General features: G+C 47.2%; 2 protein-coding genes across 3 annotated transcripts in view; one reads left to right on the top strand and one right to left on the bottom strand.

Moving 5' to 3' along the window:
• LOC147733967 (voltage-dependent calcium channel subunit alpha-2/delta-4-like) overlaps nt 1-25,270 on the top strand; it is a 961,982-nt gene that overhangs the window by 654,135 nt on the left and 282,577 nt on the right. The gene's annotated exons all lie outside the window — the stretch shown is intronic.
• The window catches only part of LOC147733968 (leucine-rich repeat and transmembrane domain-containing protein 2-like), a 68,401-nt gene that overhangs the window by 14,906 nt on the left and 28,225 nt on the right, over nt 1-25,270 (bottom strand). Inside the window, exon 2 of one of the 2 annotated variants that reach the window (XM_086952874.1) lies at nt 15,281-15,416. In XM_086952874.1, the coding sequence (XP_086809000.1) occupies nt 15,281-15,359 (79 nt within the window). In that variant the 5' untranslated portion in view covers nt 15,360-15,416. Of the gene's footprint in view, nt 1-15,280; nt 15,476-25,270 lie in introns of those variants that run through there. The other variant, XM_086952875.1, reaches the window with a different exon arrangement.

Here is a 25,270-nt window from a genome sequence, read left to right as displayed (position 1 = left end):
CCAAACCTATGCACATCAGCAATGCCTTATGCTGAGTTTACTCCTTGTGAGCTCTCCATCAGTGTCAGATTACTCCTAGTGACGTCTTCCTGGACATCTGTCTGAAGTTATTCCTTTTGGTAGTTGAGAATGAATGCACATCAGTTCTCCATCAGTGTAAGCGTACTCGTAGTAATACACGAACGTGTGCCTCAGCAGCACATCAAAGTGCGCTTGCACTCTCTATGAGTGAGATGTTACTTGTGGTGTCTGAATGGCATCTCAGGACTGTTTCAGTGTGAGTTTACGGATGAGGGTCTCGAAGTGCATTTGATTTCTGGATCAGTGTGAGCTTCCTTTTAGTGGTTCTTGAGTGTGTACTTTAGGGGTGCGTCAGAATGAGTCAACACAGGTGTAATTTCAGGCCACCAACGAAGTGCACCTGGGGAACTCCAGGTTTCATTAAACATGCCTACATCACTTTGACCATAGACGCACCACTCCCACAAGTGCCCAAGTCTTTTCTCTATCATTACGAGCCTACTCCTGGTGCTGCCTGAAGCGGACAGATCGGGCCAGCATCAGTGTGAGCTGATTCTAGCATTTAAATGATGTCTCCTTTAGTGCGATAATACATAACTTTCACAAATCAGTGCAAGTTTGAAGTCAGGGCTAGTCAGCACGTACATACCAAGGCTCGTTTTTAGGTCTCACCTAGACAATGCTTGCGCTGTCTCTTCGAGACATGCTGTATTGATGAGATGGGAATGAAGCTCCGCCCACTTTCCACCCATCTTTTTAGGTCTCGGACTAATGTCCCACGAAGTGGGCGGAGTCCGAGATCTTTTGTTGTCTAATATGGGGCTTGAACCCGCCCCTCTTCTCCATTGGTTGGCCTCGTAAATGCTGGCCAGCCATTGGAGGAGAGGGGCGTCACTCAGTTCAGGCCCGTCTGAACGCGATTCGGGGGCGTTTTTCTCTCTTTTTTTAAGCCCCGCCCCTTTTCTAGTGATTGGCGTTACACCCTCCCTCTCGCCAAGGTCCCAGTCTATTTCTCCTGAAATGTACCCCTTTTAATTAATTAATTAATTGCAGGTTTATATAGCGCTAGGATCGACTCCCGGAGGAGTATCTCCACGCTTCGACCGCTGCGAAACCCTTCCTGGCTTCCCTGAGAGATGGTCCCCCTTAGTGGGTATCTCCAGGGTGAGACCAGGCATCCCCGGCGGTCTGGTGGGGCCGTTAGTGAAGATGAGGCAAGCTAGTGCCCAGAGTTGCCGAGTGTGATCGCTGATCAGAGTGGGCACCGAGGCGAGAGAATTATCGAGTCCGCTGACCCTGGTCCAGAAACCTGCCGCGTCGGGAATCGAACCCTGGTCCCGGGCCGTCCTCTGCTCTCGGGTCTGCCGCCTCTAACCAGTGAGCCACACTACTTCACTTTGCTACTCTTGTATTTTGTTTTCTCACAATTGTGACTTTTGCCTAATGTAACTTAACGTCTGCTTTTGCAATGTGTTCACTCGTCTTATGGATCATTTCTGTTCTTATTGTGAAGCGCCTGCAGTGACCTGAAGGGGCCGGCGCGCTGCCTGGGGCGACCCGGAAGTGCTTCTCTCCAGGACCCGGATCCGGACCTTTCGCCGAGTATACTAGATTTGTCCAGGGGAATTAATTAACCGAGCTCTGCGGATTTTGAGCATGTAGCAAAAACGTGAAGTCAAATGTATTATTAAAGACAACGTGGGCAGACACTGAATTTTGCGAGCACTATAAGAATGACAATCCGCCCTCCGAGTCTACCCCGAGAAGAGGGTTAGGTAACTGATGCTTGCCCGAAGAGGATGTAAACCTAGTTTCACGACCCAAAACCGCCTAGTGCCGTTTTATTGTTGCGCTTCTAGTCTACAAACGTTTTGCGCGCCAATTAAACCTGCAGGTACCTTCCCACAGTTCCCACGCGTGATATGGCAGAATGTAAATGGAGCTGATTAACACATTAGCACTCTTTATCGTTTTTGCTCCAAAAAATAAGTCTGGCAGATCGCAGCGCTCAGCACCTTTCAAGCGCCGTCTATCTCGCCGACTCTTCTGATCCAGCTCCCAGGAGAATAAAGAGCGGACGCTTTATTTTCTTCTACTTGTTTCAAGAGGCAGTCCTTACCCTCTCTAGCGTCTCCTTTCCTGTCCATTCTTGTTTTATTTCTACAACACACCAGCGAGCAACACTGAGTCGGCCGTCACACGCAGCTTTAAGTGCCCGAGCACCGTAACTAGTGTACTGCGCTGCCTGATGAGCTACTCACCATTTCATTTGCAGGGAATCTTAATTTATTTAATAGGCTGCAGGCAGGACGGGATGTGCATGAGACAATTAATTATTAAAGAACATGGCAGCATTCATCTCTGGTTAAACTTTTGGAGGAGCGGGATATAATATACTTCGCTGTTGTCACCTCTTTACCCTTTTCCATTCTCGGAGACCTCGTAATCTATGTGATTTACATAACTATCTGCAGGCAGGACGAACGTACATTAGGCGTTTATTAATTAAACAAATAAACATGGCAGCCTATCTTATCTGGTAACACTTCTGGCAGAGCGGGTAATACTAACGGCTACTAAAGTAAGAGCAAAGGACTACGCGCCTTAGCCACTGATTACAACCCTGTCCTTCGGCGGCATCTAACGCGGCTTTCACTTGCAAAGGAAACCACAGTTCCCGCCATGCTGTGCTGCCATCAGGAAACTGTGCACACTTGGCAAGGAGCCAGGACTGGGAACAGGTAGGACTGTTTCTTTATACTATCACACTCAGATCGTGCTGTTCTTTTTTTTGGGGGGGGGGGGGGGTGGGGAGGCGGCAATGGGCTTGTTTGTGGTTATTTAGACTTAAAAATGTATTCATAATGTCCCGGTCACATTGTCATGTTGCGTGCATGCAAAGTCCTGCAAGCTGAATCCAGTTCCTCACACGCTCTACTGTGAACGTGGAGGTTTCTTCTCATGTAAGTGCCATAAGTAACAGTGCTCACAGCCGATTGGAGAGAAAATATTTTTCAATTTTTATTTACGAGTTGCATCTTGCCCCGATCTTGCATCTCTCCTGCCCCATCCCATGTCGTCTTCCTTAGCATTGTTTATTTAAAGGGCTGCAGGCAGGACGGAAGTCACGGGACATGCATGAGGCAATTACTTAATAAACAAGGTGGCAGGCAATCATCTCTAGTTACTCGTCCTTTCATCATGCCTCGATCGTTGCTTCTCTTCTGCTCCTCCTCCTGTCGTCTTACTCACCTTTGTTTATTTATATAACGTAATACTTGTATGTGACCTTTTACTTAGTGCTGTGTTTTTAGCAGAAAATAGAGCCAAATCCTTGCAATTGGATTCGAACTATAATCTTTGGATTTTAATGTCTGCATCTACTTTCCATTCTCCCTAACAAAGCAAAAAAAATGACACTTGAATGGCAGTAAGGGTATCACAACTCATTTGATTCTGCCTCCCAGCCTGCCCTCTCCACTTTATATTTGCATCTGCTCACTATACTGGTCCTCAATTATTATACTAGGGTGGCATTAAGAGTACTAGAATCTGCTCATTTCCAGTTCCCATCGTTATATTTCAGTCTACTTGTTTTGAGTGACATCGCACTGAAAATGTCCAATGTCAACCTTGCGCTTGTCTTTCTTTTTTGCGATGTCACTCAAAGTTCATGTTAAGATAGAAAAGTTTGAGTGACATTGCACTGAAAATGTGAAATTTCAACTGACATTGCACTGAAAATGTCAATTTTCAACCTCGCGCTTGTTGAGAAAGCACTTTTCAAAAGTCAGTCATGCGCTTCCTTCCACTTTCACTGTTTCAAATAAAAGCGGCTATTGCAGTGCCAGGGTGCATATTCACAGCTTCTCCCTTGACTCTGGAATTAAAAACGCTTAAGGGTGAATACAAGTATGTGCAAGTTTGTGTGCTTTGGTACTGAGCGGGGGAGATGACTGGTTCATGAAGTCGTGCTAGTTTTGTTTATTGTGACACTGGGTTTTGGTCACATTATTACATACAAGGCCATGTTGAGTTGACTGATTTGATATGGTTGACTGCCATATTGTAGCACTAGGACTGTTGTTGACCGTTCTTATATTGGCACTTTTACAATTTTGTTGCCTGCACATGGTGCACATATTGGTTGATTCACTTTTCCGCCACTCATTGTTGAGTGTTAATCAGAAGGTCAGCACATCAGGGTTTGGGAGAATATCACCCTCACACCCCCTCACCCTCCCAACCCTCTCACCCTCACACACCATCACACCCTCGCCATCACACCCCCTTACACACCCTCACTCACCCTCACTCACTCACCCTCATACACCCTCATCAGCATAGCATAACAAAAAAATAGCATGGCATAACAAAAAAAGCATAGGATACACAACCTCACAACCCTCTCACCCTCACCCTCGCTCTAATACACTCACCCACCCAACCACCCTCACCCACCCTCACTCACCCACCCTCACTCACCCTCACCCTCACCCACCCTCACCCTCACCCACCCCCCCTCACTCACCCTCACCAGCATAGCATAACAAAACATAGCATAGCATAACAAAACAAAGCATAGGATAGGAAAACATAGCATAGCATAACAAAGCATAGCATAACAAAACACAACAAAACATACCATAGCATAACAAAACATAGCATAACAAAACAAAGCATAGCAAAACAAAACATAGAATAGTATAACACCTTAGGTGCTGCGCACGTTCGGCGGCCGGCGGCACCACTACCTCGGGAGTGCTGCCGTCGGCCGTTGAACGTTCGAATTGCACCTGCGCAAGGAAACGTCCAGCACTGGAGCTGGACGTTCCATAGCTGCTAAGGTGTTATCAAAGCATAGCATAGCAAAACAAAACATAGCAAAACACAACAAACCATAGCATACATAACAAAACATAGCATAGCATAGCATAACAAAACACAACAAAGCATAACAAAACACAGCAAAGCATAGCATAGCATAACAAAACATAGCATAACAAAACATAGCATAACAAAATACAACAACACATAGCATAACAAAACACAACAAAACATATAGCATGGCTTAACAAAACATAACAAAACATATAGCATAGCAAAACACAGCATAGCATACCAAACACAGCAAATGATAGCATAGCATAACAAAACATAGCATAGCAAAACAAAGCATAGCATAATAAAACACAACAAAGCATAGCATAGCATAAAAAAACAAAGCATAGCAGAGCAAAACATAGCATAGCATAACAAAACATAGCATAGCATAACAAAGCATAGCCTAGCAAAACACAACAAAACATAGCATAGCATAACAAAACATAACAAAACATAGCATAACAAAACAAAGCATAGGATAGCAAAACTAAACATAGCATAGCATAATGAATCACAGCATAGCATAACAAAACATAGCATAACATGACAAAACATAGCATAACATAACAAAACATAGCATAACAAAACACAACAAAACAGCATTGCTTAACAAAACAAAACAGCATGGCCGAACAAAACATAACAAAACATAATAACATAGCAAAACACAGCATAGCATACCAACACAACAAAGCATAGCATAGCAAAACAAAGCATAGCATAATAAAACACAACAAAACATAGCATAGCATAACAAAGCAGAGCAAAACATAGCATAGCATAACATAGCATAGCATATCAAAACATAGCATAGCATAGCAAAACATAGCATAGCATAACAAAATAAAACATAGGATAGCAAAACAAAACATAGGATAGCATACAGCATCACTCAGCACCACCACAGCATCACTCAGTGGCACCACAACATCACTGAGCTCCCCAACAGCATCAATCTGTGCAACCATTCAACAACAACTGGTTCAAATATGTTATCTCAATGTTTCAAGCTTTATTACAAATGTAACAAAAAGATGTTAATATTTAACATATGTTCTTAGATTTTCGTCACAATAAAATACACTGAACATAATCTTCACAAATGTTATTTACAAAAGTTTAAGCTATTGCCATTATAAATTACAATAACTTTTATTTAAGTATTAATTATTAAAAAAAATTCAAAAACATTGTTATTTGTAATATCAATACATGTAAGTCACGTAAATACAACACATATTGCATTACAAATGCTATAGGTGTCACATTTGCGAGAGTTATAACTATTGGCATTGTAAATGACAAAGCTATTAATTTCACAATCTTCAAAAACAAAACCTAAATAAAAAATGTGTCATTTACAATACCAATAGCTCTAACTTTCCTAATACGAGACCTATTGCATTGCAAATGCTTGTTATTTGGCTCCTGTCACTGTCCTTTCCAAATTGAGCCTTTTTATTGGTCAATAGGCTTAGTAGTCTCTCCTTAGTACCGCCTTTTCTCTTCTTGTAACCTCCCATGAGGACATCCCTTTTTACATGTGTTGTTACTCAGTGCGTTTTATTTACAGCCTGTGAGCAATACTTTCTTAAATTACTTTCTCCTGTAGCAGGCACGACATGCTTGATGTTAATGAATGGCGGTCCCACATTTCTTTTGGTATGCGCAGCTCTGGAACTCCTACTGACCAGACATGGCTTCTTCCCTTGTTACTGCTGTACCTTAAAGTATTGTTGCCATCTGCTAATTGCCTTCTAGGATGGTGCATACGTCATGTCCAATCCTGGGTGTCAGCAGTCTGTCTCAATTTTTTTTTTACCAATATTAGGTCCTTTCTCATTAGTGGCCAATATTGATTCTTCCACATAAGTGGCTAATATTGAGTCCTTCCACTTTAGTGGTGGCAAACTTCAATCCCAAATTGAAAACAGACTTATCGAATGCAGTTGGCTCACTTTCATCCCGAGCGTCAAGGCCCGCAGGCGTCTACGTCGGTTGCTTCCTTCAATTCTACAAGCAAACAAAGAGGCTATCGGTAACAGTCAAGGCCCTGCGAAGACCAACCTCTTCCCAAAAACCGTGACCATCCAGTCCATCAGAGCAAGGTCTTGTCCTCCAGCACATTGTGGAGACAGCACCCTGCCCCCAGGGCTCCCAGACTCCGCTCTCACACCCTGGAGGTCGACCTCCATGCCGTGGACAATGCCAGTACAGCCACGTCATCCACAAGGCTCTTCGCTGGCTCGCCCTCCTGTCACCTAGCAAATTCTGCTAAATTCACTTTAAACATACAGTTACCACAACGGCCAGCAGGAGGTCAGCCTTTGGCAACTTTGCTTTGAAAGTGGAGAAACCTGGAGCTGCCGGTGATGGGCCTTGCTGGGAGCAAGAGAACTTTAGTAAAAAAAATAACAAAATAGTGCTTGCTGCCATAGCTATGTGGCTTAGTAGTACTATAAGTACCATTTGTACAATAATGGATATTACCTGACAGAACAGTGATCATGTTATCGTCCACAGAAGGGTGACACGCCAAGTAGGCCCTACCAGCGCTCACTACATTGACTTGCGTATGTTGAGCACCAGTTTCTGCAGTAGATGTGTGAGTCCTCTGAGGTCTCTGAGAAAAAAAGCGGAAAAGATTTGCTGATAGGTGTGGGCACAGCTTTGTGCTCCGCTACCATCTTTCCACATGTGCTTTCTGCCAAGCTGCTGATTGACATGGGCCTCTCTTGTTCAGGCGCCTCGAGACAAAAGTGCGTCTTCTAAGCCACTTCTCTTGGGACATAGCGAGGCAGGGAGCGGTGAACAGGCGTAACCAGTTGTACCTGTCTAGGGTCCTTCGGACCCGCCTGCGCGGCAGCTTGAGACAGTGACTGCCATGTCAGCATTCCTAGCACTCTTAACTGCTGATGTAGGCCGTACTCTCTCGGTAATACCTTTTGGTACTGTATTCCTGGGTGAAAATATGAGACACTCCTTAGGGGTTAGGCCAACTCTGCCTCAAAGTCAATTTAGAGAAATCCTGTGTTGAGTGTCAATTTTCAAAAATTCTACCACCTACCACTCTTGCCTGTCTGCTTCTTGGAGCTATGTGTATTCTGGGCTGCGAGAGGTACTGGCCCTACAAGGAGCTCCTGTCGAAAATTACTTGGAAAATCCAATATGCCCATGAGGACCAGGGTGCTTCTTCTAATATGCTGCAAAAGATGTGCTGTGGGACTCATTCATAAAAATACCCCTTACGTGTGATTCTGAGATGTTAACCTTACGTGGATCATTCGTTTCATATAACATGAAAACCAAACATGTCTAGACCAGAGAATCCATGAATATTACTAAAGAAGTGCCTGGCACATTTGCTTTTGTCAATCTTTCGTTTGGCTTACTATGCAAGATTGTGCAATATATACACAGACAAAGCACATGGACCCTGTACATGCCCTAGCTGTACAATTATTCAGTCTCTTGGAGATCAGTATATATTGTGTACCCACTCTTTTCATATTTCTTAGTAAAAGAAGAAAAAACAACCAGGGGACATAATGTCGATGTTGGAGGTCTCCATCGACAATGGGCTAAAGCAAGTGAGCCGGCAATGGATGCGCTCTGGTAGAGATTCCTTCACTTTTTACATGGGGCCCTTAAAGTAGTGTGAGAGACCCTTTTATTTGGTACAACTTTATATTTTTTACAGTACAGTTACTGAAGTATTAGTATGATGACATTTTGAGTCCCCTTTTACTAGGACAGTTTTTGGTGCATTAGGCAGTTGACAATTGTCCTGATGAAGCCTGACTGATCATTAATGGGTCGAAATGTTGAGATTATGCCTCTGGTTGTGTATATAGAGAGTGAGTGTATATGATAGTTACTGATCTCCAAAAGATTGAATAAGTGTACAACCGGGGCTTGTACAGTGTCTGTGTGTATATGTGTGTATCTATATATATATATATATATATATATATATATATATATATATATATATATATCACCTCCCGTTTGATCCAAATTCTAGGCTTCCGGGTGCTCTGTGGCGGTGCACGCGAGGAACGGCAGGACCCGCCGCGTTGAAATTGATTCCGTTTTCCCGTTTCCGTGAGTTGATTCCTTATGCACTCTCGTGTTCCGTAGAGACCGAAACGCATAAGGTGATGCTGGATTGCTGTGATTAAAGTAAATAAACTGGATAATTGACAAAAAGAACGTGTGGTGTAATTCTGAAGAACACGAGAGTGCATGAGGAATCAACTCTCGGAAACGGGAAAACGGAATCTATATATATATATATATATATATATATATATATATATATATATAAAAATATATATATATATACATATATAAAAATATATATATATCAATGCCGCCAGTCGGCGGCCGAAACGCGTCATTTGGACCATGTAACAGAGGTTAAATCTACTGCAACTGGTGTCTGGGCACGTGTTATTTATCTCTTTTGGTAACACTGCGGGATTTACATTTACATTTATATATTGCCCAGTTGAAGGCATATGCGTCCTGTGTTGGGTGTTGCCATATGCTGACACAATAATAAAACAAGAAATTCAGTACCCGGACATGTACCTGTAATCTGCGTTACCCTTGCTAGGTTGTGGGAGTGTGCGGCCGGACCGTCGGTTGAAGGCGGCTGGTGTTGTGGAGTTGTATGTAATTGGTTGTGTCTTGTCATTGTTACTGTTGTGTGTTGTGTGTTGTGTGTGTAGTCCAGGGCTTTTCTAATTCGTGCACATTCAATCTGGCAAAATAGACTTGCGCATTCGCCGGTTTTTAATTTGATTTTGATGTTTTTAAAGTGTACTAACACCTGGCAGTTTCTTGGCACTAGAAAACTCTCTGGCTAGGAAAAGTGAAATAAAGCTGACAGTTATCCGAATGGAGACGCCATTTTCAAAGCTTCTCTGAAGGTCGGCTGCTGTGAAATCATCTGCAGGGCCCCGGATCAGCTGAATCCATGGTTTTGCTCCCAAGATGTAAAGGCTGGACCACCTGGACGGCTTGCTATTGGGACGTGTATAAGATGCCTGCCTTCTGACTGCAGAGCTCTTGTAGGTGTACATGGCTTGCAGTGTGCACATGGCTGGCAGTGTGCACATGGTGGCAGTGTGCACATGTCCGGCAGAGTGTGCACAGGGCTGGCAGAGTGTGCACATGGCTGGCATTGTGCACATGTCCGGCAGAGTGTGCACATGGCTGGCAGTGTGCACATGGCTGGCAGTGTGTGCACGTGGCTGGCAGTGTGCACATGGCTGGCAGTGTGCACATGGCTGGCAGTGTGTGCACATGGCTGGCAGTGTGCACATGGCTGGCAGTGTGTGCACATGGCTGGCAGTGTGCACATGGCTGGCAGTGTGCGCATGGCTGGCAGTATGCACATGGCTGGCAGTGTGTGCACATGGCTGGCAGTGTGCACATGGCTGGCAGTGTGCACATGGCTGGCAGTGTGCACCTGGCTGGCAGTGTGCGCATGGCTGGCAGAGTGTGCACATGGCTGGCAGAGTGTGCACATGGCTGGCAGTGTGCACATGGCTGGCAGAGTGTGCACATGGCTGGCAGTGTGCACATGGCTGGCAGTGTGCACATGGCTGGCAGTGTGTGCACATTGCTGGCAGTGTGCACATGGCTGGCAGTGTGCGCATGGCTGGCAGAGTGTGCACATGGCTGGCAGAGTGTGCACATGGCTGGCAGAGTGTGCACATGGCTGGCAGTGTGCACATGGCTGGCAGTGTGTGCACATTGCTGGCAGTGTGCACATGGTTGGCAGTGTGCGCATGGCTGGCAGAGCGTGCAGTGTGTGCCTGGGGTACTTCAGAGTATGGGGACTTGTTTGAGTCCAGAATATCTCTTTAACTACTCTAACCATGGTGTGTGAGGTGAGAGGTGGTGTTGTGTCCCAAGCGTTGTCACTGAGTGGTATATTGTATAAATGGCGCCTCTGAGCGGCATCGGAAGGTGTTCTCTTGTGGGCCGGGGCCTACACACAAACTTTCATCCCCTCCCGGTCATGTGAGTCTTCGGTACTCCCTCGGGGGGGGGGGGGGGGTGGAGGGGAGGTAATTAAACCGGACACCGGCAAAGATATCATTCCACATAGTTTGGACAAGTGAAGAATCCCATAGTCCAACCACTAGACCACGTCTCAGGACCCTTGGCCCCACCGGGGATAGGCGTGGGGTTGTTGCTGCGGGGCGGCCGGTACACGCTGACACAGTGCTGAATAAGGGTAACTCTAATCCAGGGTGCTGGGTGACGCTGGCAGCAGCTGAAAGCTGAGCCGTGCACTGAGATGCACCCGGCCTCGTTCTCAGTGGCGGCCATGATGAATAATTTAGAGGGTCCATCACTGGTGCCTGAATAACTCCCCACATAGACATCTTTGAAGGATGGGTGGGAGAGACGAAGCCACCACCTTATTGGTGTACCCGACTGACTGCCAGTGAAGGATGCTCTCCCATCACTACAGAACCCTTTTGTCCACAGCAGGGCTGATACTCTGGCCTGTCTTGAGATTCTGAGGTGTGTCATTACCTCTGGAAGTCACATATTAGGCATTGAGGCTGACTAAGGTACCTTGACATGAGAGGCTCTTCTCAGTAAATTGTAGGAACCCTGAGTCCACTTCACTAGTGTTATCACGGGAAAGACATAGGTCACGTGAATTTTCACTCTACTAAACGTTACGAGCTACTCAAGCACTACTAAAAGGCCTTACTGGTATTTTTTTTATTTTATTTATAAAGTTTTATATAACTCTAGCTACACCTGTAGGTATCAAAGCGCTTTACATACACAAAGGAAAAGAAAGATTGCATAACATCGCAGGATATGAGGATGCATAAAGATATAAGCAAAGACATAATACTTATGTATCCAGTGAGGGGAGAGAGACGCAGGGGGTTGAAGAGTCAGATAACCACCATCCTTGAAGGTCAACGTGAGGGGGAGTCCATTATGATATTGAAGTCTAGGATGGTTGACTTGGTCAGAAAAGTATGGTACCCTTCAAGTCTAAGATGTATCCAACGCTGCTATGTAGTCAGCATTCGAAACAATGTCGTCAATAACTAGAGAGGTGATTAAACTTTGGACTTAAGAGATACCATGCCAGTAAGGAGCTGGTGTAGTGCAGGGAGCCACTCATAACTGGTCTTTAAGGACTGGTGCACTGGGCAGCTCATACCTTGGAGTTGTGAGTGAATTCATCTGACAAGTGTAATCCTTGGCTGCAGACCACATCCAGTGGCACTCATCAAACCTGCAAGTGTGGAATATACAGATGCCCGCCGGGAGTGCTTACAGTAGAATTGTTTCTCAGGACACAGGTCAGTCGGAGTAGCTTATGTCCAGGGCGGTTAGAAATAAGGGTGGGCGTAAAATCCGTTTTGCGGGTGAATTTGCGGATTTTCCGCGATTTCGCGATCCGCGAATCTCGCGAAATCGCGGTAAAATCCGCAAATCAGCGGGGACGAATTTTCAGCCAAGCAAGGGTTACAGCAGCAGGTGCAAAAGTTGAACCTAATTTCTTTGTAACCTTTTACAAAAGGGTTACAAACAAATTAACTTCAACTTGGACACCTGCTGCTAATTGCTTCCTGGCACCTCGTTGCCTACTTGCAACTATTCTCTGACCCTTGAAGCAGGGTCAGAGAATAGTTACAAGCAGGCAACGAGGCACCTGTCCAAGGAATTAAACCTCATCAGGAAGCACTTACAGATATAAAAAACAGGAAGAAGGGAGAGGATGGCAAATACATCCATTTTGAGTTGTCAGGAGGGGTTAAACTAAAAGAGACCTTTACAGCACAATTTTCATATGCATTTTGCTAAAAATAAAAAGCTGTATGTTCTGTAGGGGCAACTCAGGAATCTGGCCCTTCAGAGATCCGGCCTCTCTTTCTTTCTCTCGTTCTCTCTCTCCCTCTCTCTTTCCCTCTCTTTCTATCTATCTATCTATCTCTCTCTCCCTCTCCCATAAACGACTGCATGGGTAACTTCGCTATGCAAGCGGCTCGCGAAGACGCAAAAATCCCTGAGAACACGCAAAAAACCCCGCAAACCTGCAAAAAACCCCGCGAACACGCAAAAAACAAAAATTCGCACAAATTCGCGAATTTTGCGGATCACGAATTCGCAAATTCGCGGATCGCGAATTCGCAAAATTCGCCCATGCTTAGTTAGAAAGACTCTCTCAGATTCTTGACAGACTGCGGAATAGTGCACCAGCAGTCTATCCCCGTCTTCGGTCTCTGCACCACGAGTAGGGCGTGATGCAGTATCCAACGCTACATGTTACGCCGATCACTCCTAGCACGGGTTTCTTGGCGCTGGTCAGCACCAAAGAACAGCGCCCGTAAGCTGAATTGTTTTTGCAGTGGTAAGCCATCATTTAGTATGTAGTACATCACATGACAGTACTATTGTATCCACTGCATCGACCTACCACTACATTGTAAAGTAAGTCTTTACTGTTCTTAGGTTCACTTCGCTGATGCAATATCATTGTAGGTTGATATTCAGTATAGCATCATAAAACTTTCTTCGCACTACCACCAAAGCCTAAATGACTCCGTTAGCACATTAGATTATGTCGCATTTTGACCTCAAATGTCACCTTGTGGGAAGGGGGCGGTGTGGCAGAGTGATGGCTTAAATACATCAATAACTTTTTGTAATGAGTGTCTGGTACAACCAGTGCAAACCTCCCCTCACTGGCTGCAAGAGTGTATAGTGGGTTTAGGCAGATACTGTATATATATATATATATATATATATATATATATATATATATATATATGTTTATACATGTTTATGTGTGTGTGTTTTCTAAAACAAAGAGCACCAGTGGGTTGGGTAAGGGTCACAGCTGCTGTTCCAACAATGACAACTCAGCCATTTATTTGGGCATTCATCTGATGTGTGAATCATTCGATGGGCTCACAAGAGGGGAGCAGGAGGCAGGGAAATGAAAGGATGAGTACATGTTACTGGCGTATGTCAAGTGCACGACCTTCCACTGACGTGACCTCACAGCACTCACACTTCACAGCAGGCTGAGGCTTTCCAAGTGGTTCTGAGGTTTCAATCGCAGACTAGAGTCTATTTCGGCTTGTGAAGGTGCGCCATTATTAGTGTGAATAGGTACGTTACTATGGGGTGAACGTGTCAACTTTAGTGAGTTGGGAGTGAATGTTGTTGCTGTTTGATGGAGGGGTGTAACACATCATTTACAAGACCATACGCCAGTAGGTAAACTTGGACCTTAAGTTACAAGATGTTTGAGTTCTGGAAGAAAGAAAACACTAGTGTCTGTGTCCAATGCTTAACCCACCTAATCCAGTTTTAACTCTGCATTCTGGGATTTGTAGTCCTGAGCGTATCAGTGCTTCGAGTATCAGAATACACAGAAAAATAATCAATCAGCAAACTCCAAGCTCTGGCAGAGTAGGTGAGCACTTGTCTGTTGGGTAACATCGGTACTCTGCCAACCTATATAACCTATATTAACAGTCCAGATTCAACAATTTTCACCGGGTGAAGCTTTTCTATAGAAAGGTGTATCGAAACACCTCACTCTTTGCCCAGGCAATAATGTTGTTTATGTCTGTAAAGTGTATTACATCTAAAACTCCAGCATCACTGCCCTCGCATCCCTCAGTTTTTGCAACCATCGACTGCCATTCTCAGGTACTGTGTAAGTGCGGTTCTTAACCTGTGACCCCCTGGAGGTCCGCGAATGTTTAGGAGATTAAATACCATTAGCAGATTAATAAAGTATATACACATAAAAAAAGAAAACTTAAAACTGAACATGTTAAACCACTCTGTATATGTGAAGGAACTAGGAATGGAAGGCTGAAAATTATGTTGATATCCTTAAAATAGGATGAATTTGGAGCATAAAAATGCAAAGTGACAGGCTAGAGTCTAGCATTTCACTGTGCCTTATAAAAATAAAATAACATTTTGAAAAACTCCAACCTTCACATTAAAGTTAAAATTGCAATTTGTGTATGTATTTGACTTGGCAGTTAAAAAAATAATCGTTTGTTGGCTGTATACTTGTGCCTGGAGTTGTGTGTGTTTTTGGATCCCAGTTGTGGTTCAGTGGAGGCCAACAGAAGTCAAAAGGTTAACAACCAGTACTGTACATCATTTCTAAGCGAGGGAATATATTTATGCCAAGTGACTACAGCCTTCCAGAAGGTTCCAGCAGGCCAGTCCCTCCCCGTGCACTTGTTTCCTCAGTCAGAGACACCCTAGAGTCGGTTCCGTGTGTGGTGCTGTGCGCGTCTCATTCAGTCATTCATCCACTCGTGCGTTTGTTTGAAAGACGGAGGTTAATACTCACCCGAGCACTGCCGGAAGCGCAGCGAGGCCGGGCTCTTCCTCCGCCGGCCCCCGCTCAGCAGCGCCCGCATCCTGCCCATGCGCTCCGCCGCGGGCACGGCGTGGGCATGCGCCCAGGAGCTGCCTGTGCGTCAGTCCTGCAGGGGGGAGAGACAAGCACAAGGAGAGAGCGTGAGTGCTGAGGCGAAGCGGGAGCTGCTCTTCACCCTCCTCCGCCCCGGTTACTGCCCCTTGAACTTCACCCGGGGCGGGGCAGGGCCCAGGGTCCGCCCGGCTCAGGTGTCCCAGGAGGCGGGGTCAGTGCTGCCTTTCTATTCACCTACAGAGGCCCCGCTGATGTGCCTCGGCTGCTGGAGCAGAGCTGCTCAGCGACACCTGGCCCAGCCTCAGGCTGGGGCTAGGCAAAGCGCCTCGTGGTCCGACCTTGCGCACGCGCCTGCAGCAACCGGACTGCAACTCTTCTACACCATGTCAAGTGCATGCCCTGCGGCTGTATAGTTTACCAAGCTTCAGTGTTGCTGCAACCCTACAGAAACTGCAGTGCGACTGCTGGCTGCACGTGTGCAGCCTAACATGTACTTACCCTGAGTGCACCTAACATGTACATACCCTGAGTGCAGCCTGACATGCAGAGACCCTGAGTGCAGCGTGACATGCAGAGACCCTGAGTGCAGCCTGACATGCACAGACCCTGAGTGCAGCCTGACATGTAAATACCCTGAGTGCAGCCCGACATGCAGAGACCCTGAGTGCAGCCCAACATGCAGAGACCCTGAGTGCAGCCTGACATGCAGAGACCCTGAGTGCAGCCTGACATGTACATACCCTGAGTGCAGCCTAACATGTACATACCCTGAGTGCAGCCTGACATGCAGAGACCCCGAGGGCAGCCTGACATGCGGAGACCCTGAGAGCAGCCTGACATGTACATACCCTGAGTGCAGCCTGACACGCAGAGACCCTGAGTGCAGCCCAACATGCAGAGACCCTGAGTGCAGCCTGACATGCAGAGACCCTGAGTGCAGCCTAACATGTACATACCCTGAGTGTAGCCTGACATGCAGAGACCCAGAGGGCAGCCTGACATGCGGAGACCCTGAGAGCAGCCTGACATGTACATACCCTGAGTGCAGCCTGACACGCAGAGACCCTGAGTGCAGCCCAACATGCACAGACCCTGAGTGCAGCCTGACATGCAGAGACCCTGAGTGCAGCCTGACATACAGAGACCATGAGAACAGCCTGACATGCACAGACCCTGAGAACAGCCTGACATGCAGAGACCATGAGTGCAACCTAACATGCACAGACCCTGAGTGCAGCCCAACATGCACAGACCCAGAGTGCAGCCTGACATGCAGAGACCCTGAGTGCAGCCTAACATGCACAGACCCTGAGAGCAGCCTGACAAGCACAGACCCTGAGACCAGCTTGACATGTACATACCCTGAGTGCAGCCTGACATGCACAGACCCCAGACCAGCCTGACATGTACATACCCTGAGTGCAGCCTGACGCAGAGACCCTGAGTGCAGCCCAACATGCAGCGACCCTGAGTGCAGCCTGACATGCAGAGACCCCGAGTACAGCCTAACATGCAGAGACACTGAGTGCAGCCTGACATGCAGAGACCCTGAGTGCAGCCTGACATGCACAGACCCTGAGGGCAGCCTGACATGCACAGACCCTGAGTGCAGCCTAACATGCACAGACCCTGAGAGCTGCCTAACATGCACAGACCCTGAGTGCAGCCTGACACGCAGAGACCCTGAGTGCAGCCCAACATGCAGAGACCCTGAGTGCAGCCTGACATGCAGAGACCCTGCGTGCAGCCCAACATGCACAGACCCTGAGTGCAGCCTGACATGCAGAGACCCTGAGTGCAGCCTAACATGCATAGACCCTGAGAGCAGCCTGACATGCACAGACCCCGAGACCAGCTTGACATGTACATACCCTGAGTGCAGCCTGACATGCTCAGACCCCAAGACCAGCCTGACATGTACATACCCTGAGTGCAGCCTGACACGCAGAGACCCTGAGTGCAGCCCAACATGCAGCGACCCTGAGTGCAGCCTGACATGCAGAGACCCTGAGTGCAGCCTGACATGCAGAGACCCTGAGTACAGCCTGACATGCAGAGACCCTGAGTGCAGCCTAACATGCACAGACCCGGAGTGCAGCCCAACATGCAGCGACCCTGAGTGCACCCTAACATGCAGCGACCCTGAGTGCAGCCTGACATGCAGAGACCCTGAGTGCAGCCTAACATGCACAGACCCGGAGTGCAGCCCAACATGCAGCGACCCTGAGTGCAGCCCAACATGCAGCGACCCTGAGTGCAGCCTGACATGCAGAGACCCTGAGTACAGCCTGACATGCAGAGACCCTGAGTGCAGCCTAACATGTACATACCCTGAGTGCAGCCTGACATGCAGAGACCCCGAGGGCAGCCTGACATGCGGAGACCCTGAGATCACCCTGACATGTACATACCCTGAGTGCAGCCTGACACGCAGAGACCCTGAGTGCAGCCCAACATGCAGAGACCCTGAGTGCAGCCTGACATGCAGAGACCCTGCGTGCAGCCCAACATGCACAGACCCAGAGTGCAGCCTAACATGCACAGACCCTGAGTGCAGCCGGACATGCCGAGACCCTGAGTGCAGCCTGACATGCACAGACCCTGAGTGCAGCCTGACATGCAGAGACCCTGAGTGCAGTCTGACATGCAGGGACCCTGAGTGCAGCCTAACATGCAGAGACCCTGAGTGCAGCCTGACATGCAGAGACCCTGAGTGCAGCCTGACATGCACAGACCCTGAATGCAGCCTGACATGCGGAGACCCTGAGTGCAGCCTAACATGCAGAGACCCTGAGAGCAGCCTGGCATGCACAGACCCTGAGTTCTGCCTAACATGCACAGAGCCTGAGTGCGGCCCAACATGCACAGACCCTGAGTGCTGCTCAACATGCACAGACCCTGAGTGCAGCCTAACATGCACAGACCTTGAGTGCAGCCTAACATGCAGAGACCCTGAGTTCAGCCTAACATGCAGAGACCCTGAGTGCAGCCTGACATGCAGAGACCCTGAGTGCAGCCTGACATGCAGAGACCCTGAGTGCAGCCTGACATGTACATACCCTGAGTGCAACCTAACATGCACAGACCCAGAGTGCCGCTCAACATGCACAGACCCTGAATGCGGCCCAACATACACAGACCCTGAGTGCAGCCTGACATACAGAGACCATGAGAACAGCCTGACATGCACAGACCCTGAGAACAGCCTGACATGCAGAGACCATGAGTGCAACCTAACATGCACAGACCCAGAGTGCCGCTCAACATGCACAGACCCTGAATGCGGCCCAACATGCACAGACCCTGAGTGCAGCCTGACATACAGAGACCATGAGAGCAGCCTGACATGCACAGACCCTGAGAACAGCCTGACATGCAGAGACCATGAGTGCAGCCTAACATGCACAGACCCTGAGTGCGGCCCAACATGCACAGACCCTGAGTGCGGCCCAACATGCACAGATCCTGAGTGCCGCTCAACATGCACAGACCCTGAGTGCAGCCTAACATGCACAGACCCTGAGAGCAGCCTGACATGCACAGACCCTGAGTGAAGCCTGACATGCACAGACCATGAGAGCAGCCTAACATGCACAGACCCTGAGAGCAGCCTGACATGCACAGACCCTGAGTGAAGCTTATCGCACAGACTTTGATTGCAGCCTAACACGCGCAGACCCCGATGCAGCCCCTTTACAATCTGCTGAGTATCTTCCCTACTGCGGCCCACAGTCTACCATGCATCTGCACTGCCGTTACTAGTGTAGAATTGGCATGCACCTGCCGTGCTGCACCCCTACACAAACTGCAGTGCGACTTCTGACTGCACATGCGCAGGCTAGCATGCACATGCATTGATGCTACCTGTGTACAACCTGCCAAGCATCTGGCCATCTGCGGCCCGCCCACATTCTACCATGCCGCCCCTATACAATCCGCAGTGCTGCTTCTTCACTCTGCCAATGCAGAGGGTACCATGCCACCCCTATACAGCCTTCAGGCTGCCAGTGTACAGTACACACTGCCTCCCCTAATCAGCTTGCAATGTAGCTGCTTCAGGCTGTCAGTGTACAGGGTACCATGACACCCCTATGCAGCCTGCAGTGCAGCTGCTTCAGACTGCCAGTGTACAGGGTACCATGACACCCCTATGCAGCCTGCAGTGTAGCTGCTTCAGGCTGCTAGTGTACAGGGTACCATGACACCCCTATGCAGCCTGCAGTGCAGCTGCTTCAGGCTGCTAGTGTACAGGGTACCATGACACCCCTATACAGCTTGCAATGTAGCTGCTTCAGGCTGTCAGTGTACAGGGTACCATGGCACCCCTATACAGCTTGCAATGTAGCTGCTTCAGGCTGTCAGTGTACAGGGTACCATGGCACCCCTATACAGCTTGCAATGTAGCTGCTTCAGGCTGTCAGTGTACAGGGTACCATGCCACCCCTATACAGCCTGCAGCGCAGCTGCTTCAGGCTGTCAGTGTACAGGGTACCATGGCACCCGTATACAGCTTGCAATGTAGCTGCTTCAGGCTGTCAGTGTACAGGGTACCATGACACCCCTATGCAGCCTGAAATGCAGCTGCTTCAGGCTATCAGTGTACAGGGTACCATGCCACCCCTATGCAGCCTGCAGTGCAGCTTCTTCAAGCTGCCAGTGTACAGGGTACCATGCCACCCCTATGCAGCCTGCAGTGCAGCTGCTTATCTCTGCTAGTGTACAGGGTACCATGCCACCCCTATACAGCCTGCAGTGCAGCTGCTTCAGGCTGTCAGTGTACAGGGTACCATGCCACCCCTATGCAGCCTGCAGCGCAGCTGCTTCAGGGTGCCAGTGTATAGTCTTCCATGCATATCTGTAGAGGCAGCCTTACTTTGATCTGCATAATCTTTTTGCTCTTCTAGGTTTTGCAGAAGTTCTTGCGAGCTACATTCCTGCACAGAATCCTGTCTGCCCACCACTGTCCTTACCGCTGCTACATAGGTGCCACCAGCCCAGGCGTTTGATATCCTCACCTCTTAAAACCAATTTTGCTTTGGCGGACCTTTAGCACGGCTCAATCTCAGGCAGACATTGTTGGTCCATGGTCAACTTAGACCTCAACAAACCTGCTCCAGCTTGCAGTCCTACTTCTTAATACAAGAGCTTGAATCACATCCCTGGCTCAACCCCAACATATCCAAAATACCATATCGCTGAATTCAGCATCACTTTTATCTTAACTGGCAGTATACCCAATGCTAACCTGCAGTTAGAAATGGGGTCTCTAGTTGGCAGTGGTTTGCAGCCTGTCCAAGTAGAGACCTTCACTCTAGTCAGGGTTAGAGAGTCACACAGCTAAGGTAACCCCTTGCTCACCCCCTTGGCAGCTAGGTACGAGTAGTCAGGCTTATCTCAGAGGCAATGTGTAAAGTAACAGTAACATAGTGTAAACACTACAAAGTGACACTACGCCAGTTAAAAAAAAATAGGCAATATTTATCTGAATAAAATAAGACCAAAACAACAAAAATCCAACATACGCAAGTCAAGATATCACTTTTAAAAGGTTGATTGCAATTGTAGTTCCTTAAAATCAATAGATACGCTTGACTATGCCAAAGTACCTAGATGCGTTAAAAGTCTAAGATGATGCGAGGCGCAAGGGAGGTGAAGCATCTGAAAAGTCGGTGATGCGTCAGTTCCTTACTGGTGCAAGGGAGGTAAGGCGTTGGTTCTTTACTGCCACAGGGAAGGTGATGTGTCATTCTCGTCACGATGCTTCGGGTCCTTATTGCGGTGCGGTGTCGATGACAAAAGCTGCATCAGTTTCACAGGGTCGAAGCAGGTGCTGCGTGAAAGTAAGAGCGGTGCGTGACGGACTTTGGTGATGCAATGCTCGAAACTCATGCAGTGGCGATTCCTCTGAGGTGCCGCGACAGAATGCTGGGTCCTGCGTTGTAAGCTACGGTCGGTGCCTTGAGCGGGAGACACACTTCTGTGCAGATAGCGGCTATGCATCAAATTTTGCATGGATGCACCGATCCGAATGACGCTGTGAGCCGATGCATATCATGATTGATGATATCACCAGAACTCACTTCGAAGGGCCAAGGAACTGGCTTTGGTACCACTTGGCAAGACCGTACTCTCAGCAAAAGATCCCAGGTGCTAGGAGGTGAAGTCTTTGATGGCCCTGAGACTTCTTAACTGGAGGCAAGCTCATCTCAAGCCCTTGGAGAACCTCATAAAGCAGATGTAGAAAGAAAAGTCCAATCATTTCCCTTCCTGGACAGAAGCAGCAAGCATTCGGCCAGCATAGCAAAGCAAACAGCAGAGTGGCGGCCCCTCCTGAGTGCACCCAGTTCTTCTTCCTGGCAGAATGTCCTCAACCCAGAAGTGTTCTGAGCATATGGGGGTCAGAGGTCCAGTATTTATAATCATTTCAGCCTTTGAAGTAGGCAAACTTTAAAGGAAAGTCTTCGTAGTGCACAAGATCCTGCCTTTCCCTGCCCTGGCTCCAGACACACTATGGGGGGCATGGGGGTTGGAGACGGCTTTGTGTGAGGACAGGCATACCCCTATTCAGGTATCAGTGTCAACTCCTCCCACCACTTTAGCTCAGGGAGGCCCTTCAGCCTGGTAATTAGCCACCAGGATATGAAGGGCACACCTCAGCTCCCCTTGTTTGACTGTCTAGACTGAATGCACAAACAGCCCAACTGTCATCCTAACCCAGACATGTATTCAGCAGACAAACAGAGGCTCAGAATGGATAAGCAAGAAAATACCCACTTTCCAAAAGTGGGATTTTGAGAGAACCAATTTAAAAAACAACTTTACCAAGATATGTAGTTTCAAATTGTGAGTCTAGAGACCCCAAACTCAAAATCTCTATCTATTCCGATAGAAAGATGCACTTGTAAGATGTTAAAAGGCAGCTCCAATGCTAACCTATGGGATAGGTAGGCCTTGCTGTAGTAAAAAATGAAATTAGCTGTATTTCGTTACCAGGACATGTAAAACACAATAGTATATGTCCTACCTTTTAAATACACTGCACCCTGCTCATCTGTCTACCTAGGGCCTACCTCACGGGTGCCTTACATGTAATAAAAGGGAAGGGTTGGGTCTTGCAAGTGTGTGCACTTGCCAGGTTAACATGGCAGTTTAAACCTGCACACATAGACACTGCAGTGGCAGGCCTGGGGCATGTTTGCACCGCTACTCTGTGGGTGGCACAATCAGTGCTGTAGGACCACTAGTAGCATTTGATTTACAGGCACTGGCCACCCGTGGTACCCTCTACTAGGGACTTATTAGCAAATCCGATATGCCAATCAGAATAAACCAAACACCAATACAATTAATACAGGGAGCACTTGCACTGTAGCACTGGTCAGCTGTGATAAAGTTCCCACAGTCCTAAAACCAGCAAAAACTAAATGCAGCACACAATCAAAACAGGAGGTCAGATGCAAAAAGCCTGGGGAAACCATGCCAAAAGATGCCAGGTTTAACACCTACTAATAGGGCTGATTGTCTTAAACTAAGGCTGGGTCCTAAAGGGCCACATTATCTGCTCTAGGGTGGTTCATTTGTCTCAAACAACTGCTCCATAAGCTTTCAGGAGGCACAATCATGGCTGTCTAGACCATTTAAGAGGCAATAGTAACCACCGCCATACCAAGCATTACATCTGCAAATTTCACATGTTGTTATTAATTCTGAGTCATTTTTTTAGCCGTCATCACAACAGGTTTTTGCCTATGGTAATCCCTTAATTGGCAGTTGAAGTAGCTTACCCTTTCTAACCTATGATTTCCAGCTACACACAAGTCATGTTGATTTATTTTTTTTAAACGTATTATTTTTGATTATGTCAAATATAGTTCTTTGATTTCCTGAGTATGACTCTACACAATAACCGATGTTGTAGGCCCAATATGAGTAGAAGCAGATAAAAGCATACACCCACCGAATTGTTTAAACCTTGCATTGTCTAACTCTTGCCTCAAAGATGTCCTACCTCAGACCCAAGAGTCTGAGTAAAGTTCTAAGCAGCAGACTGGGCAAACCCCTTTGTGCTACTTTTACCCTAATTTCCCCTCAATCCACCTAATCCAATGCATTTGCAAAATCTAACTATTCCAAGTTCATGAGATGGGGTGAGTGCACAGATCAATAAGTAGTAACGGGTAACCAATATGAATCTGATTTAATTTTATGACGTAATGATAATGAAGAGATAGTAGATATTTTATGTTATTTCCAAATAAAATTCCACCATGTTAATTCCACTCCGATAACTTAGAAGCAGATTTCTGTATTCTTGAACTCAGACTGGTCCTGGAGAAGTCATTCTCTTCAGGCCATTCCTCGCAGTGCATTCACACTTGTTTCACCTAAGAATTTCCACAAGGGTCCAGTTGGGATCTTAAACAAAAACAGGAAATCGCTGTGACAATGATTTTGCTACAAAAGTCGTCAATAATGTATTTGTCTTCATCCCACTTGCACCTCCTCATGGGCCACTAATCGAGAGTTGCTTAAACAACTTTTGTGATGTTGTCGTGAACATTATGCATACAAGTTCAGATGCGTAACTTTTTAAATCTATTCCTCGTCTTTTCTGTGGTTGCTGGTTAGGTGTAGGATTTGCATGTTAGAAAAACCCTTGTGAGGGTTAAGCGGCCGACGAAGATAAAGCTGACAACATCCAGATTTTAGATAGTCTAGAGTTACTGCTGTCTAATAGCTTTACCTGCTCTGCCAGCTAGATGTGTGCCAATGCTATTCCTCATGCCAATGCACTGTCCTGTGCCAGAAGGAAGGCTAATATTCTACACATGTGACTACATCAAGCACTGCACGGTTCAAAGTGCTATTGGCTTAACCGGCAGCCGCCAAGCACATCTTTCGCTTTCAACCATGCAAATGTCAGCTGGTTCCTTCCATAGCTAGCTGAGGCCCCAGTGCAGCCACTGAAACCAATGGGCATTGACAACACAACTAAAACAAGTTGGAGAGTGGAAAATACTGCCAAAGTCAGTCTCCACTGCCCTTACACACGTAGGTCCCATCACAAGCCGTCCTGTACACCATAAACGTGCAGTAATGCTTCTTTTGTGTTCAGGACCCTTACATGGTCTCCACTTCATTTGATCTCAGGTAGCAAATGAAATGTCAGTGAGTTTAACAGATTTAGCTGTAATCCTGTACTATTAAGCACTTTCGGCGAAGCTATACAGGTCGGAATCAATGCAGCTGACATCTTTCTGAAGTGTATAATATGAATGCATCTGAGGTGACCATGAAAAACCCTTGCTTTCCGCCTGCGACTCATAAAACTGTGGAGCACCACAATAGCCCTTGCCTTGCACACACGTGGAACCGGTGCAATACCCCTACCACGCCATCCCACCACTGAGACAAGAAGCACTGAGTACAGTGTGTGCCACCCTCACAAAGGTTCGGATAAGCAATCAGCACTGGTGAGAGGGTGTTACCAGGGAAATAATGCCCTGGCTGGGGGATTAACTCAGCAATGGCATTTCCTCCAATGTCCTCTATCCAATAATGACTATTATTAACAGGCTGTCCCTATAAAAAAGCTATTAGAATTTTAAATAACAAAAAGCAATAGCTTTTAAATGTTTTTCTGAAGTCTCAACCCTAGCTTTCTGAGTAATGGGAATATCCTATCAAGTAATGGCACAAGAATGATGTTTGTTTGACCAATCAGAGTCGAGTTTGTTTTCTTTTTGACTGGTATCCTAGGACAGGCTTCCTAACCAATGAAGCAAGAAGGCTGACCGGTGACCCCACCAGACCCTGAGGAGCACAACTCATGCTCTCCTGCCAGCTGTATGTAAAACACAAGGCCTGGCATAGCTAGAACCTCTAGCTGCCAGCAAGCCTGGATGA

This window comes from Lissotriton vulgaris, chromosome 1_2, assembly GCF_964263255.1.
Source record: "Lissotriton vulgaris chromosome 1_2, aLisVul1.2, whole genome shotgun sequence".
Lineage (NCBI taxonomy): Eukaryota > Metazoa > Chordata > Amphibia > Caudata > Salamandridae > Lissotriton > Lissotriton vulgaris.
The sequence above is the reverse complement of the archived record's forward strand: the minus strand, read 5'-3'. Positions and strand labels throughout refer to the sequence as shown.